Source organism: Chelmon rostratus, chromosome 24 (assembly GCF_017976325.1).
Source record: "Chelmon rostratus isolate fCheRos1 chromosome 24, fCheRos1.pri, whole genome shotgun sequence".
Classification (NCBI taxonomy): domain Eukaryota; kingdom Metazoa; phylum Chordata; class Actinopteri; order Chaetodontiformes; family Chaetodontidae; genus Chelmon; species Chelmon rostratus.
Genome location: NC_055681.1, coordinates 12,215,965 through 12,234,365, shown reverse-complemented (window position 1 = coordinate 12,234,365; position 18,401 = coordinate 12,215,965). Strand labels below are relative to the sequence as shown.

General features: G+C 41.2%; 1 protein-coding gene across 1 annotated transcript in view; it reads left to right on the top strand.

Moving 5' to 3' along the window:
* The window catches only part of zranb3 (zinc finger, RAN-binding domain containing 3), an 82,554-nt gene that overhangs the window by 49,257 nt on the left and 14,896 nt on the right, over positions 1-18,401 (top strand). The window contains exons 15-17 of the mRNA XM_041966278.1: positions 552-706; positions 7,661-7,765; positions 10,972-11,114. Coding sequence (XP_041822212.1) covers positions 552-706; positions 7,661-7,765; positions 10,972-11,114 — 403 coding nt within the window. The remainder of the gene's footprint in view (positions 1-551; positions 707-7,660; positions 7,766-10,971; positions 11,115-18,401) is intronic.

Here is an 18,401-nt window from a genome sequence, read left to right as displayed (position 1 = left end):
AGAATTCAGTAGCTCAGATGCCCCTTGAATAGTCAACTTTTTCCCTTGTTATTGACAGCTGTTTGCCTTTAAACACTTATAATCTGATAGTCTGTGCTGGAAAAATCTTCATCCATTCATTCAGAACAGTCCACTCTTGCAGGAGCACCTCCACATGCAGGTTGGTTGTAATATGAGCTGCTGATAGAAAAAGCTAAATTGACTTTCATTCCTATTTATATGAAAATGTCAAAGATAATTACTTAAATGTTTTCATTTCAGATTCTATAATCAAGTGTTTGAAAGCAATAAGCGTACATATAAGGTCTTTTTTTTATCAAACATGTACTCTATATGCATGCACATTAAAATGATCTGCTACAAATGCCATATCCTCTCAATATTGTGCTGTGTATAATAAGTCTCAAAAGCTGCTGGAGTTTAATGCCTCTGCTAGTCATTACATCACCAGAGGAGCAAACAGAGGCACCAATAAAGCTGTGAAAGCCAATAATGAGTCAATAATATATACTCAGTAAGATATTAGTCAGCCTCTCCCTGTCTCCCCGCAGACCGGAGAGCAGCGGCGTGCCTGTCTTCTGCTGCTGATGCTAATGACGACGATGAGGGCAACGGTGGAGATGACGCCAGCACCGCCCATCCCGTCTACCCGGGCCTGCAGTTCTGCGCCAGCCAGTACACGGACCGAATATATCTTTATTCCAAGGTAGTGCAGAACGCGTGAGCTAGAGCAGACTAGATCATAGTTAGACTCGGCTCATAAGGGGACCAGAGAGGTTCTACGAATTTCTTTAAGAGTGAACGTTAGAGTCGCCTTCTTCGCAGCCATTTGAGTCTATGATGCAGACATGTTGGCATGTCGTGGTAGGAAAAGAACAGGTAAATGAGAAATGAATGATGAATTCCACCTAGCTGCTTCAGTCACTGGGATATTTGAATAGTGTATTCTCAATATCTAAGTCAACAGGTAGTTTTTTTTCCCCCCGTTGGATCAACTTTTCCTTCAGTAAATTGTACTCTTGCATGAGGAGATGCTCATGTACGTACGTTTAAGTAAGCCTGCAATTTATAAAACTGGGCCAAATGAAAAGAAATAGGAAATACCACATCTCATCCCTTTGGTATAAACATTATACAAAGGCCGATATCATGTCCCTTTCAGACTGTTATTTTTGCAGCTATTTGAAGACGCTAAAGTGCAAACCTAACACGTGCAGCTTTAGCTGTCAAGAAACAGGAGCTTTTCTTACTTTCTAAACAAAAGTCAGAACTGCCTGATGTAATAATTTTTATTTCAGGTCTCACGGCAATAAGAATAAGTAAAACTGAAAGGGCATGTAGACTTTTGATACCCCCTCAATGTTTTGTTCCTTAGCGGCTTGTTCCTGTCACATTCAGCTGCATAATGAACTAAACATAATTAAATCTTTTTTTTTTTCCTTTTTTTTTTTTTGAGCGTGAAGTCTCATTGAGATCAAGATCTCTTTATCGAGATAAAGCTGCAAACAACAATACAGCTGATGAAAAATATGAGACGTGCAGTTCCTTCACACATTGCCAATTAGAAGGCAGATGGGAGAAACTAGTTACAGCCAACATTAAGAAAGTCAAAGTTCAAGAATCATCGTCTGAACTAATGGTGATTGAAAGTGCTTTAATTTATCCCAGTAACAAGTTGCATGGCAACGGAAACCGACTTCGGTGAACTTTGACAAGAAAAACATACTATGATGTGTGTGATGTGATTATAGGTTCAGCACAGAATAGAAAACATTATTACTGAATAACCTGGATGCTTGATACTAATCCTGATTCCCTTAGCAGAGGAAGGAGAGTCATTTCAGCTTCTTCTGTTTTTTTTTCTTTGAGATTGATCGAGGCTGTGTGGTAAAAGGGGAAAGAAAAGCTCTTCAAATCCATTCATATTCTCTGGCTCAATACAAATTAAAGGTTTAGGAATTACCAAAGGATTACCAATACGATTTAACGAGGATCCGCCCATCTTCAAGCCTGCTTCCAACTTTCCCTCTTTCATCTCCAATCCTGTATTTATCAGCACCCAGGAAGACAGACGTCTAAGGACTTTATTCACTATGTTTGGTGCACAAGTCTATTATTTATATACATTTAAAGTGGCAGTCCACACAATTTACATATCAAGATCAGTTTATTTGTTTTGGAAAATACTCAGCCTGGGAAAATTAGCAGTATCTTTTGTGAGTCTGGAGGAGGCGTCGTCAAGTCCAAGAAAATAACCCTGAAGATGTCAGTGATTTCATCAGGGTTACCTCGAACTCGGCTTGGAGACGACACATTTTCAACAGAAAACACGCGTTGCAACCGAGGGATGGAAAATGTGGGCGTTTATCAGGCGGAGAGGGTCTCATGAGAGATGTGTTGCATTACGGGAAAAGTCGTCACATGTTTTTGCCGCTTGTCCCATTCACCACATGTTTCCTAGCAACAAGGAGGCGGAATCTGAGAGGCACTATTAAGAATGTTAACCATCATAAGTTAACAGTGCGCATTATCGCACGGGCAAGTTATGCATCAGTGCTCTTGTATTTTTTCTTGCTAGAAGCATCAAACTATTGCGATAAAGCAAAGTAAGCTAGCTGAAGATAACAACGTAGGTAACTTTGGTCTATTAATGCAAGACTTCTCACTTGTTTATAAAGGTGTTTATTGTGATCGTGAGCAGAAGTTAGGAGACAAAAGCAGAACTGGAACAAGCTATAAAATATTCACGCTGCATAAAATCAATGCAGGAGACTAAAAGTCAGGTTATCTTGGCCTCAGCTGCCAAAAAGTGGCTGCTAAGATTGTGCAACATATAAAACATAACACCCTGAGCAGTGAGAGAGCGCCGCAGACCGCTGTTAGATCAGTCATAAATTTGGAGACATCCTCTAAACAAACTCCGGCCGCTTCATTTCGAAAGAGCTGACCAAGAGTCGGCAACAAACAACCAGGCGTGTTTTGTTTTAAACAAAGTGCAGACAGTCCCTCGCAGGGGGCTTTTGTTTGGAGACTTCAGGTGTTTCATTCAGATAATCAAGTAAAATGTTCTTTCAGTAGCTTTTGTCATTGAACTCTCTGGTGCTTCCTGCACACTAGCAGACTAAGATAAACTATAGTTTAACCCCCGTCTGACTCTGATTACACTTCTGTGCATTCTTGGCACTCCTCTTGAGGGCCACTTGCCAACAGACCTCCGTATTGATCGGATTGTGATACTTAACGCCCTTTTGTTTCATTCATGAGGGATCAGTTTCCCCGCAAACGTAGATAAGAGACAAGAGGGTTTTACAAAGAGAAGACCAAAGCGCTGAACTGAATCACCAATGGAATATTACCCTGACGGCAATAGACAAGTGTCATGTACGCGTGGCTGAGACGATAAGCCACGGAGATAAATGTCCCCCGCTGTCGTTTAAATGATAAACTGTAGGAATTTGGCTGGGAAGCTGTCACATCGGGATAATCCTGGACCAGGCAGAGAATTCACACAGGGGGCCGCTCAGAGCGCAATCAGAAGAAAATTTATCACTGGGGCTTGAATGAGAAATATTGAGAGTATTAGGAATTTGATGTCCATTTTCTCCACATCAAACAGTTGTTTTATTCAAGGATTCACTGTCCCTGCTCTGAGGTGGGTGGCTGGTTTGTTTCATGTCAACACCAGGAGTAGCAGACGGGTGGGGTTTACCACTCCCTGTGTTGTGCTGAACTTACCTAAAAATCCTTTGCTGTCGCTCTGCGTATTTTGTGGTACTCATTACGACATCGTATGTGACAAACACCTGAAACACTAAACAATACCCAGTATCTGTGTTGCATCTGTGGGCAACAATGTAAGGAGTTGTTTATGTAACTTCAACTGCACAAGTCGCAAAACTAATGTGCAAGAAACGTCCCCGTTAGCTCAGAGTGCAGAATTAGCTGTTAGCATCTAGCGATCTGAAACGGTTGAGGAAGGCTCAGGTGATCAGTTTGATGTTCATTTAGAGTGTTAGCGTGTCACTCAGTAATACAATAGGAGACGAATGATGGAATATGCATCACATTCTAACACTTGTAGTATTTCTGAGAACAATAACCCAAGCATTTGTGCAAAGTCTCTTCTCATGGTCGCGTGTGGCCGATAAGCAGCACTTAAATTTTGTTTGAACAGTTTTGCATGGATGAAGTTTTGCTTGTCATACTCTGCAGGCATGTAAGGATTTTTTTGCATAAGACATAACATACTTGAGTGGAGGGGGCTTCTACTTGTTCATGGTCTGAGACAGACTGTTCACTTCACACTACCTGCAAGAGCTGACTTTGTGTAGCCCGTTAGCATCATTTATGCTTGTTGCTGCCATTTCTCGGTTAAACTCCATGCAAATTCACTTCTAAGAAGTAATTTTACCGGTTTCCAGCAAGTTGCTCCTTTTGCAGATACTGAAAATGTCGTTCTGTAAGCGATCATGACATTGTAGCTGTGTGTTCTGTACCCTGTTGTGTGCGTGCATGCTGGACTGCATAGCATATTGCTCCATGCTGCTACAGCTCAACCCGCTCTACAGTTCCCCTGACTCACCATGATATTTATTTTACCTTAATCCAAGTAAACACGTGGGTCTCTGTGCACTGAGGGCACAGCGCAGAAAAGACCTCCTAATGTTGATTTGTATTTCGAAATCACGTGGCGGCAGCGGCAGGTATTAGCTTACAGACTTTCTCCTGCCCATCCTTTCCATCCACCATGTCCATGCCCAAAGTGGCTCTAAAAGTTAAGACTGTACAGACTGTGCTCTTTTACCTGATCAACCTCTTTGTTTTAAAATGTTCCTGATGTTTGGCACAGTGGTGTGAGTGCAGTTAACACTGAGGGTAAATGGCTTCCCAGGCTTCAAATTGGCAGTAGTTAGTGCTAATGAAGCAGTAATAACTGTGAACATGTTCTGTATCGTGGTTATTTTTGCAGTGATTATGTAGTTACCCCCTAACTGCGGCAGTATTGTTTATCCATAATCACAGGTACACTCTTGTGAGTATATAGTTTTTTTTTCTACTCTTTATAAGCCTCATTATTTTTGTTACTAATGCACAAGAGAAGAATTCAGCGGGTGGAGATAATTCAAACTCCTCGCACTAAAATGCCACAACCCTCGGTCATCGCAGCCTCTATTTGACCGTTTCCAGGATGTTAAAGACTGGATGTCCCAGAACATTTTGATGCCACATGCACTGAAAACTGAGGTGGTTCTCTTTGGCCCTGCTCTATCCACCAGCACTCTGTGTGGGAAGCTTGGCTCACTGTCATCCTTTGTGGATCCCTGTGCACAAAAAAAAACCCCAAAAAACAAAACAAACCTTGGGATGGTTTTTGATTCTGCGTTTGAATTTGCCGAACAGATAAATTCTAGGGTGAGAGGCAGCTTTTTGCAACTGCGAACCCGAGCAAAAGTAAAGTAAAAAAATACATTCGTCTTGACTTGAGAAAGCGGAGTACATATATTTGAACAAAGGGGAGGAAACGAAAGGAGATCGCAGACAAGCTCCTTGATTACCACAAGAATTACCATGACAACCAATAAAAAATAAAGTTCAAGTTCTGCAAGTTGGTCAATCAAAATCTGATTGCTTGGCTGAAATTACCTGTAGTTTAATGCAGCTTGAGCTTTAGTACACAATGACATTAATTTCATGTAAATGCTATGAAGCTCGTTCTTTGCCTCCTAATCATTTTGGTGCAGTTGCATGTTCCATACAGGACCAGATAGCTTCCCTAGTTTCCGTCTTCATGTACTACAAACTGTAAAGAGCTCATCCTGAGGCAAAAAGAAGACAATGATTCTTATTTTCAGGTGATTATATACTCATAAAAACATGCTTAGATTATTATATTCCTGGAGTCACTCAAAACATCCCAGCACTCTCAACCCAAATGTGAGAAGAGAAAACACTCAGGCCCTGTTTGACGTTATCCTGCTGGTTCACAGCAACATAGCATTAACTTCTGCTTTCTGAGCAAGTAATACCAGCATTGAAATGAAATTTTCTCTTGTAGCTAATGAGAAAACAGAAAGACACCCACCTTCTCTGACACATAAAGGTAACATTTATTTGATAGCATCAGTGAGGTTTGCAGTCCATCCCTCCTCCCAGGTTTGTGTCTGAGTTATATAACTATAATATTACCCTGACATTCATTCCTGTCAGGCAAGTGAAACACTGTGCTGCATCATCATTCACTTGGAAGTACACTGAGCAAGTAAAAGTGCGTGGTTGTGTTTGTTTGCTTTGGTTACACCAGTGACTCAGCAGCAAATCCCACGTCTCACCAACTGTCGGTGCAGGAAAACACGAGGAGCCAGTCAGGAAGCTCCGAAGAACCACGAAGGGACTGTGTGTAGCGTAGTGGTGCCACTATGCTCTGGAGCTCCATTTACTGCTCCAAACAGCCTCTGCGTGTGTTTTATGGCTATCTCTCCCTGCCTTGTGAATGAGAGCGAGGATTTCCAGCGCCAAAACCATTGTTCTCCGCCACATCAAATAACCTTGCAGCGTTCGTGACGTTTTTGCCGTTTACGCTTTAATAATGACAGTTAATCAAGAATTCATTTTCTGTCAATCGACTAATCATTTCAGCTCTACTAAGATCAAATACTTTAATTAGTTGGTGCCATTTATAGTCCTAATGTGATAAGCTGTGATTAATGTAAACCCCTAGTGCAAATTAGAAAATTATATTGTTGATAAAGTATGTGTGCAGCAAAATTTGTACTTTTTATTACTTTTTTTTAACAAAGTAATTAAATGAATTCTACATGAAGGCTTTCAAAACAGTCTCAAAAGTCTTCACAAAGAAAAATGTAATAGACTTTTAAAGGGCCAGCTCACCTAATCTGATATCTAGACATACAAACAGTTTTATTTCCGTGGTTTAAATATTTGATAGCATTTTTAATGGTTTCATTTATGTTTACAATTTGACACAGCAGAGAAAGAGAAGAAAATCCTCAAAGCAAAATAAATATTCACATCCAGCCATATGAAACAGTTTTCTTAGATGAAGGAGAAAGTAGTATGCCCCTTTAGAATTATTGCATTAAGGTTTATGAAAGGAGAAGAAGAAGAAATACAAACACAAGCAGTAGTATTTTCCCAGGTTGTGTGATATCTATGAGCACTTTTCTTTCAAACTGCTCTGAAGAAATAGTCCCTGTACAAACTGCTGACAGCATGCTCTCTGGATTTTCCAGCATGATGGCGACGCTGTTTCTTGAAAGAGATAATTCTGATGAATTTTCTAAATGTCACTATTAATGTATTTGTCAAAAACTATCACTCCTCCTATGAAGCATCCATTACTGGTGTCTAAACAGATAAGAAATGATTTATAACCTAGTTGTAATCATAATTATTGATGTAAAGTTACATGCATTAACGAATCCTCATAGTTCATATGCATGTACGAATCTTTCACAGGTGATTTTAAAATGGTTTATAAATGGAGTCAAACTCCTGAAGACATGTTGTGCTTCCATAATGTTTAACACATTATCAAAGAGTGAAGAGTGATGGTGCCTATTAGTAGTCGAGGTTGTAGCAGAAGCAGGACTAACAAATCTTTTCGCTTTGTCTTCTTCCCCTCCGTCTCCTCATCTGTTAGGACGGTGCTCCGTTGAACTTGAGCTTCATCCCTCTGGACATCAAACTAACCAACTGGGACGACCTGCCCGAAGCCTTCAGCCAGCGCCGGGAAAATCGAATACAGGTCTGCCCTTCCCGCCAGGCTGTGTGTGTGCGCGCGTCTCTGTGTGTGTCTCTCGTGCATGCGCTTTGAGCGTCCTGAATGTGTGTGGAGTGTTCACACGAGGGAGATGTACCTACTTACGGTGTCATTACTGTAAAAAACACCTGAAGGGGGAATTCAACTGGTGCTGACTTTTAGGGTGTAAAATGTGTCAATGTTTCGTCTTGATTGATTAGAAAGACAAGAAAAATTCAACCATATGACTTTACACAATTTCCAAGATGACAGAAACTTCCACATAAACCAGTAGAGAGTGTAGTTGAAGGTTTTTCAGTTAGTGAGCCCACAGGCTGCTTTAAGAATGACCCTAATTTTAGACTAAGATAATTTAGTTTGATATGACAGTCAGCAGGGCAATCTCCCACAATTCCACTGACCCAATGAAGATGAGGCACAAGGCTGTGAGGGGGTTATTAAACAGATATCAGACGTGTGTGTGTGTGTGTGTGTGTGTCAGTCACTGCCATGTGCCACTAATGACACCCCTGATCATGAGGAAGAAGAGCAGCAGCACAGCTTTAGGAGCCCGACAGACAGGGCGAGCGTGCACGCCCACTTCACCGCTGCAGGGCCTGAGGGGAGAGAGGGAGGAGGGCCTGGTTGGATGATAGAGAGAGGAAATAAGAGAGGGGGTGGTTTGGGGGTTTGAGCAGCCGAGGAGACCAGCAAAAGAGAAAGTGCCGTTTTATGAGGGTCGTTAAAGGAGACGGATCATCGCCTCAAACGACCCCGCACGCCAACCAGCTAATATTAAATCCTGCAATCTGCAGCGGCAGTAACGGAGCCGCTGACAGACGCCCCACCTGTCACGTTGTTTATGTTGGTTTGTAAAACGGAGGCGTGAGCTGCATCCATCCTCTGACCCATCATTTATGCCCTGTTAAACTCCAATTGTCCATCGAAATCGATACTAAGCAAGCAGTTTAATGTGGGCTGCAACACAGTTTGGACATGGAGGAAAGTGATGAGTAAACTCACCTACACTCAAAACCAAAGAGAGGCTGCCCAGGCGAACGTGGGAAACTATTAGAAGTCCATATTTTATGAAAATTGGGCCTCTCAAGGCAATGAAGCATGAATAATGATTGTTAATTGTAAAGGTGCAGAGCGTACACTGTCTTCCTCTCTGTCCTGTTGCTGGTGTTGCCAAAGTCAATGGGTAATCGTGTTGAATAATCGTGATCTCGATATTGGCCAAAATAATTGTAATTCTGATTTTTAGCCTTACACTTGATAGTGTGTTCGTTGGGGACTATTTTTAGCTGCGGATTAATCTACATTTGGTGCTCTCGTGAGCATTTCTACTCAGGTATTGATTCAAGTTAAACTCCAGCATGTGTGTGTTTGTGGTCATGAATGAACATGATGATGTGTTTTTGATGATGGTTGGATGACGATGGAGCTCTATGGTGCAGAGGAGGAACATATTATTTGGCTTTGATACACACATGCAATTCTGAAGGATGCATTAATTGTTGGTTCTGACCAACACAGAATATCACCAGCCATGTCCTTTAAGAGACAAAAGCATGATTAACATACAACTTTGTCCAGCTTCACAGTCATAAATCAAAGCCTCGTTTCCTCCCAGTTTCCACCCACACAATGTCTGATGCTCACCTATTAACCCATCTGACCTTTGGAGAAGCTGGATGCTGGAAACACCATCCCACCATCAGTCACGGCTTTTGGCATCCGATTTGACTCCTTGACTTTTCGCTGACCTTTGGTGACCTTGTGAAACAGTTACCATCTCAGGATACTTCTGAAGCTCATCTGTAGTCTTCATCTGTACCCCTGACAGGAGAATCCAGGCAGGCCGGTGTACAGCATGTAGAACAGGGTTTCCTTGATCAGTCACAACATCGCGTCCATCCTGGCTGCAGCATTTGGACCCCTGATCACCTCTTAAGCTAAATAAAAGCTATAACTATTTTTTTTTATTTTCTAAAGTCAGTTTTTGTGCAAAGAAAGGCCATAATATTGTGAACCATACAGGCAATGAATAGCTAATTGTGAAATGTGAACACTACAATTTCCCACAGAGTTTCATGTTTTTTATCCTTATGAGCATTTAGAAATTCAGATGAAAATCCAAGTGTCGAGTTGGATTTGGGAAATTCAGACACCAGATTTCTAAATGAAATATTCAAACACTGATTATCCTCGGTAGCCCTGATGTTCAATCAACCCTGAACCTAATCGATCGAGCTGCCGACTCAGGTTAAGTTCTCAGTTAAATGATCCAAGAAAAAGAAGTTCAGATCAGCGACCCAGTTTAAAAAAAATCAGGTTTATGTAACTGCATAATTTTTCTGTTCTCTTCTGTTTGCACTCAGTTTGATTATCTTGTGTGATTTTGCACACACCTGCCGTCCTGTGTGCATTAGATATGTCAGAAAATGTGATTATGAATATTGCCCATCTCAAACCTCTGTTTGCATCGTCAGGTCAAGCCCGAGTCAAGTCTTTCCATCCTGTTTCGTGGTGTTTCTTTTTCCATTTGTGTCGTGCTTTACCTGATGTTGATCTGCTGCTGTTTAACACTTGTTTTTAATGAATAGTAAGTAACATTTCTGTCAAAATGTGCATTCAAATTCAGTTGCTTGAAGATCAACAAAGCAAGTCTGGGCCTGAAAACTCTCTGTACCTGTATAATACATATTGAGTTTTATCTTCACACAAATAATCTTTTTGTGAGAGGTAGGTATCATCTATGGGGAAAAAAAAGCACTTCTCCAGTGTGATATACGGAAGTAAATTGCCCATTAGGCCTTGGTGCTTGGTGTGTTATTTGTTATTTTGCCAGCGGATTTTCTTTGAATCCTTGACTTGGCTGAAAGCATATACAGCTCTCTCTTCGTTTGATGGGTTTTATTCAGCTATCTTGAAAACTGTCTCTTTGTGTGTATTAGTGTGTGTGTGTGTGTGTGTGTGTGTGTGTGTGTGTGTGTGTGTGTGTGTGTGTGTGCGTGTGCTCTGCGGGTTAGAATTGTTTGTTTTCAGCTCAAGTGTATTTTCAAAATTGGAAAACTCAAAAAAAAATGTTGTGCTCTTAAAGAGGCTCCAATGTCCAAACTATCAATTTGTGTTGAAGATGAAGGCTCCAGCAGTTTCAGTTTCATCGTGAAATTGAATATGAAGTAAGGTGCCGTGTCCCCCCGCAGGTGCTGAGGTTCGTTCAGGAGTGGAGCAGCCTGGCAGCCATGAAGCAGAAACTGCTTCGACGCAGCAGCCTCCTCTTCCACAGCCCCAGTCTTGGCTTGCAGCAGCTGGCCGCCGCCCAGCGCCCTCACTCGAGCACCAAGAGGTCAGATTCTAGCTGGAAATATGTTCTTGAAGGAAACGTGCCTCTTTGACTTTCAAGAACCGGTAACACTTTATTTGAAGGGCTGTGCATTAGACCAACATGACGCCTGTCATGAACGTGGAGGAATCTTTGTGAGCGTTGTCATTAAAGTGGCAGTCTGCAACATTTCAGGCCTGGTTGATCTGATCTGGAAACAGCTATAGCTACTGAAGGTGACAGCAAATGTGGTTTAATGGTATAAGTTACAGAATTCTGCATTCAGCAAAAAAAAAACTTGTCGTATTAATAAATAAGTCAGGCAGTAATTGGCTTTTTTCTGTCATTCTGTGAGCAACTGTGATCTGATTTTAGGCTCCACACTGCGTGAGTCTGTGAACAGCGGGGTGCATTGAATGTAGTCGCTGTGGCCGCTCCTTCCTGCTCCATTGCCCCCTGCAACATTTCAAACTGATACACAGACAAAAAGCACCAAAAACGATTGTTTGTTGTCATGTTTTGGAGATTTTTTTTTGATGAACGATAGCGGTCCATGCAAAGCTCACTGGCAAACACAGCACATTTCCTGTGACTGCTTCATGATGAAAGACAACTTGTGTTTTGTCAGTTAAATACTTTAAATGTGAAGCTGCAGCAGTAGGAATTGTTCAATTTAAATCAGCCGTAACTTAATACAGCATTTTTTCTGGGAGTGTCAAGACCGACACCTAGTTCTTTATCAAATATATAAATTTATAATATACTTCATAGGGTGATGTAGCATACCCAGCTAACTAGCTTACTAGCTACAGTTGTAACCCAGGAATGCCTCCAAAGCCAATGAGTGTGTCATTAACTAACTACATTAACAAGCACACCCACTGTGTAGTATTGTCACACAGTGAGGAAGCCGGTCTTAATTGCGAAGAGTTTTAGCGAAGGGTAGCAGTATGGCTGCCAACCTACAATGTTCAGTGTGTAAAAATAGACACAAGAGTGTCATATGCATTAGAAAAGGGTGTGCACGACAATACGGGACAAATCACGTCCCATATTGAGTCAATATGGGACTGTGCTGGTGGCAAACCTTGTCAGCAGCTCTGTCCTGCTCAGTATTGGAGTTTGGGGATTTTACAGTCCGAGCCAGCGTTACCCAAGTTACATCAGTACCCAAATATTCTCGCATTAAATGTGAAAGATGCTTTTTGAAAATACAAACAAGTAAGTCAGCAGGTCAGATATATTTTTTCTTATCATACTTATGATAATACTTGGACTAACTACCTTTACGCTGCAGTGTTAAAGTCAGCCAGAAACACTTTTCAATCAGTTTGGGAGCTAACGGCTAAAATCATGTGATTTGAGCTGCGCTCGGCGCTGGATTCAGTGGTTGGACCAGCACGCTGGGCTGCGTGTGCCGATGCAGGGAGAAGCCGGTGCAGCTCGAGCAATTGGGAATAACAGGTTCAAAAGGAAGTGAAAATTTTAAGAAATAAATCTTCCCCCATTATCATTTTAGATAAATCTGTAAACTATGATAAGGCAAGAAATATATTTTCCCCTCTGAGCTGATCAATAAGTAATAATTTGATGTTGCGCCTCCATTTGTGCCAGTTAGTGTACGTTTTAAAAGCGGTGGAAATAGTGAGATGAATTGGTTCCCAACATGCAATGTGGGAGATTTCACAGAAAAAAACTAGCAGATTTGTAAATACTAAGTGCCCCAGGCGTCATGGAAGGCTGAATAGTATTTGTGTGCGTGTGCATGTGTGTGTGGGCGTATCAAAGGGTGTCAGCTGAGGCATAAGAGAGGATGGGATGAGCGCTGTGTATGTGTACATGTGTGTTTTTTGACAAACAAGCATTGTTGCTGGCACACTAATTACAGCTGGCGTGGATAGAGGCAGGGAGAGTTTGCCAATTACGGGGTAGACTTGCTGTGTTTGTGTGTGTGTGTGTGTGTGTGTGTGTGTGTGTGTGTGTGTGTAAGTGAGAGAGTGTTTCTCAACCGGGGAACGTGTTTGGGTGCATGAACCTAATCAAGGTGTGAGTAGGAGGCAATTGGCCCGGCTTGATTTGATACCTGTTTGATTTATTCACTAATCAGAACCAATCAAGCTCCAGCTTCGGCTCAGCGGGGCGACCGCGGCTCACCTTCCCAGCACTGAGACGCTCAGTTTTCAACTACTTCAAACTTAATGCACTTTGCCTGGGTTTCCAACACCGTAGATATTTTCGTCGTAAGCCACTCATGGTGATTTACAGTGATTTTAGAAGAGTTAAGAGGATTTAAATCCAGTTTGCATCTTGCCTACGTACGTTTTATTGCTGAAGCGACTGCCAACATTGGCTATAAGTGGTGTATTGCTTCTATAATACGCCATTGTTATGAAATAAGAATGTACATGAATCTTTTTTAGATATACATGCATACTAATTTCCTTCTTATTGATAGCTAATCAGTGCGGTCTCTAAAAATCACATGACACATTTGTTTTAAAGTGGAAACAGACAACTTTGAACTTTTAATGCAGTGAGAAAATGCTTTTACCCACACAGCAGTTATACACTGAAGCAATGGAAGATATTTGCCTAGATTGCAATCACATTGGAAAGGACAGCTTTATATTGTAATGTGTGAATATAATTGCATTTCTTAACATGTGTATATTAACATTAATTCTGAAATTATAACTGCATACTGTAGTACACATGCATTATCTAAAAAGATAGAAAGATTATAGAACAATATATAGAACGCTTTTTGACATCATGTCATTACTGCAGCTTCCATTAAAGTTTATATTGCAAGTTTAGGGACTTGTGAGAGACAGATTTTTAAAAGTCTTGTCAAAACTGAAGCAGCAGACACAGATATGCTGACTTTTAGCCCCTAGAATGCCACACAAAACACGTTTGTTCACACACTTCCCATTATGCCACTCGATAGCATCTTTCATTAGACACTCTCCGCCTGATAAACGCCCAAATCTTTCAAACTACGCACCTCCAGCTTGTAACGCAGCCTTTCTGTTATTTGAAGTCTCGAGCCAGAACTGAGAAAAGACGGGGCTATTTTTTCAAACCTGACAGAGCTCCTCCGCAGCCAGAGAAGACATTATACAACTGTTTTCCCAGGCTAAAGTGCCACTTTAATGTAATAATCCTTCTCCATTTTCATCAGATCAGAACATTTTTGACACAATTTATGGTGAGCATTCTTCTTTGCCTGCATTCACATTCAGTGATTGCCTCTGTAGTCGTAGTTATGTTTGTTTCTGGTGGCGTCCACCTATACCATGCGGGATTCAAGTGGCTACAAGTGTCACCAAATCAACCAGGACTGAAATCTTAAGGATTATAGATTTACATTGAACATTGAATAGACTGTTGCTATACCAGCCATGTCTCACTGAGGCCAGTGGAGGATGGCAGCAATCAATCAAAGCAGTTTCAGCTTGGCCAGACCGGAGCGTTAGCTTGTTATTTTGATTTCTCACAGCTGAGCGGGGTCTGGCCCCGGAGCTGAACCGCAGGCTGGCCTGGGAGGAGTTGGGCTGCTGTCTGCAGCTCTGCAGCTCTGCAGGTAGGCTGTCAGCAACCCGCTGCCACCACGGGCTTGCAACAGCACGCATCAAATGGCCAGCAGAAAACAATGTCCACATAATCCAAGAAAAACACAGCTTACTGCTGTGAGAGCTGCTGCAGCCTCCACACCTGTGTAACATGTTTACATTGACTGTAGCTGTCAGAAATGTAGAAAGTAATCATCAAGACATAGTTTGACATTTTTGGAAATACACTTATTCACTTTCTTGCTGAGAGTAGATGAAGAAATGGACATCGCTGTCATGTCTGTACAGTAAATATGAAGCTACCACCAGCAGCCAACCAGTTACCAGGCAACCAGCCGAGACTTTAGGAAGTGACTGCTCCCGGCCAAGAAATAGTGCGTTACTTAACCCCCTGTACAACCGTGAATTGTCATTTTCACACTTTGGTTTTTGCACAGATTAAATAAACAAGATATGTTAAATCGTGAGCTTTAGAGGTGCTCGTAGGAAGATTTTATTATCTTTGGATAAAGCCATGCTACTTTTTCCCCACCTCTCAGTCTTATGCTAAGTTTAGTCGGCTGCTAGCTTTAGCTTCTAACTTTAGCGTCATTGATCTCTTGCAAGACGGTGAATAAGTGTATTCCCCAAAATGTCAAACTTTAAAGGTGTGCTGTGGCGTTCTCTCGTTTATGTTTATTGTTTCACACTAAAGCACGTTCTGTGTATCCGTCAGGTTTAAAGAACATGTCGAATGTTTTCCCTTCTCATGCAGATTTTTGAAAATATTTTAAATCCTGCATTGTTTACGTCTATGATAGCTAGCTTCTTCTTCACTGCCTTTGTGTGTACATTGCTGCACTTTTTTGCCCATTACTGCCACCAACTGTCAGTCAGTGGAATAGCATGAAGCCCACAGGGAGATACAGTTTTGGGGTCTCTATATGACTACTCGTGGTCAAAATATGTAATGCAAAAAATGTAATGCATAATGAGCAGCAGTCACCTTAGTGTACAGAATAACTGTCCAAGCACCTCGCTGCATAAAAACATGCAAACACACACACATCCACACTCCCAGAAGCGCAGTTGGACTCCAGTTTAGTGTAAGGTATCTCGTTTCATCCAGCCTCTGTGCTGGGACTGTTTGAAGCAAAGGAAGCTCATGTGTTTGATGGAGACTTACCTTCTTCCTCATCTCCCCTCAGCTTCCACAGAAACTTCTCCTCTTTGATGTGTCTCCCTCCTCCACTTTCTGCCTCCTGTCATCCATCTTTCCTTTATATATATTTTTTTTCATTCCATCTCCCTCCCAAAGGAAGTATTCTGTCCAGATGGAGGTGGAGAAATGCATAAAAATGCCCCTACATAGCCCGTAGGGCTGAGTACAAATACTAAAAGCGTAGTTTAACAGTGGCAACACCTTCCCTTATAAATAGCAGAGTGTTTCATGGAGGCCAGTATTTCATTAGTAATCAAGAAAATGCTGTAGTCAGGATAGAAAAGCATCATGTTACCATTCAAGTAGAATTAAATAACCAATTCACATTCATTAATATTTGCATTCGTTTTGTATGACAGAACTATAATAAGCCTTTGATAGTCCATTTACTGGGAGGGTGTAGATGGCGAATACCTCTGTGGACATTTCAAATATAAATATGTCTTTTTTTTGGCTGAAACATCCAATTTTGTTTCTGAATTTCAACAACCTCAGGAAGATGTAAAATGGTTTTAACATTTAAAGAGGCAAAATGTTCTACGTATAACCAAAGACGAGTTTGATCTGTCTTTTACTGTGCAGTTAGTTCAATTGATTTTTTTTCTCTGTATGTCATATCGGTCCAGGAACTGTTCCAGCTATTGATTTGATTTCAAAGTTGCCAGTGCTGCCGTTTGTCTTATCGCAATAACGTTTCATCAGACAAGTTCAAAATAGTTCAACAATTGACGGAGCTGTCAGAGCAAATGTTTTTAAAATCCAATGTACTACATAACAATTAGTGGGCAGCTTCATCACCTGGGGTGATTGCCTGTGAAATGACCGCACGATGCAGTGGCTGCCTCCCGTCTCTCCATCCCATTTTTGAAAGCCACCGTTTCAAAATTTCACCACCAGTTCCTACATGTACTGTATGTTACTTTGTCCAAGCAGCAGATTATTTGTGTCACAGACTGCCACAAACCTAATCCATGTCTTTATAGTCGATACAACAGAAACCTTGTCTGTGAGTGGGGAACAGAGATGCTATATCACCTTGACTCAATGTGAAAAAACAAAAAACGGAAACACTGGGAGACTGCCGAAAAGAGTTTTTTAAGCAGTTCATCTTGTCACTGTGTAAAAACAGCCTTTATACGCTCTACAAGAAGTGAGATCGAGACACATGCTGCACCTCTAACGCAGTCTTCCATTTGAAATCCAAAATGTTACGAAAACAGCAACAGTCATCACACATGAAATACCATCACAAAACAATGACTAACATATTAATCTGCCAACAAAGTTTAAACACTACAACATCTTTTATTAAATAGCTAATAATAAAAATAACCATAAATGTATATGTATTTATTTCACAAGTGAAAGTTTTAGCGATCAATTTGTAATTGACACAACACAGTATCACACCTGTATGAAATGGATTGTGGACATGTGGAAAGCTTTGACGATCCTGTCTAACATCCCACCCTGTCTTAAAATTAAAAGGTCCTTTTTTATGTTGGTCCGGATTTGGTTAGTGAAGTAGTAGCTGGTTCGCTTCCCAGAGTCACCAAACATCCACCCTGCCAAAGCAGTGACTCAGTGTCTTTGAGCAAGAGTCTCTGAGCTGCAGGATTGGTGTTAAGTAGCTGAGTCCAGCCTCTGACCTTCCTGTAGTGGAGGACAGAGAAAGGATAATTGCCCGATGGGGACCATTAGAGTGTTGTATCATCCCTCTGTTGAAAGCCTTAATGTTACCTGGGGACATTTGGTGATTGGTCACTTTTCTCTCAAGACCACAGCAATTTTCTTCCACCCAGAACAAACACCCTCCCTCCCAACTCCTCCTCACCTGTATTTCATATCAGCTCTGACATCCTGTGGTCATTTTAATCCTGACCAGATTGACATGTAGTGTTTCTTTTTTTTTAAACTTTGGTTTTTATTAGATTTTTTGCATCCAAATACAATGTCATCCATGCATAAAAACAGAAACCAACAACATGGAAGTATAGTTATAGTAATAATAAAACAAAAATAATAATAATAATGAGAATAAAAATAAAACAGCTTATGGGTCCTTTCATTCATTCTTTCATAAATGCAAACAATCAAGTCTGTCAAATTATCCTTCAGTCAATGGTATCATCTTCCTTCTTGTACCAAAACCATTTCTCCCATTTCTTTTCGAATTGTTCCTCTCGCATTTTCAAAATGTGTGATAACTTTTCCATGCCATAAATTTCTTCCACGATACTAAGCCACTGCTCTGAGGTTGGGGGGTCTACCTTATACCATGCTCTTGTAATTGCTTTTCGGCTGGCTGCAAGTAGTACTTTAAGCAGATATGTATCTTCTCCTTGAACCTCATCCTGTGGTACATATCCCAAATACAGCACCAAAGGTGTTTTTTGTATATCATATCTCAATATTTTTTTTAATGCACTCCACACTCCCTCCCAATACTCCTCTATTTTTTGGCATTTCCAGAACACATGTGCATGGTCTGCCTCTGCCTGACCGCACAGCCTCCAACATAAGCTTTTATCTGGT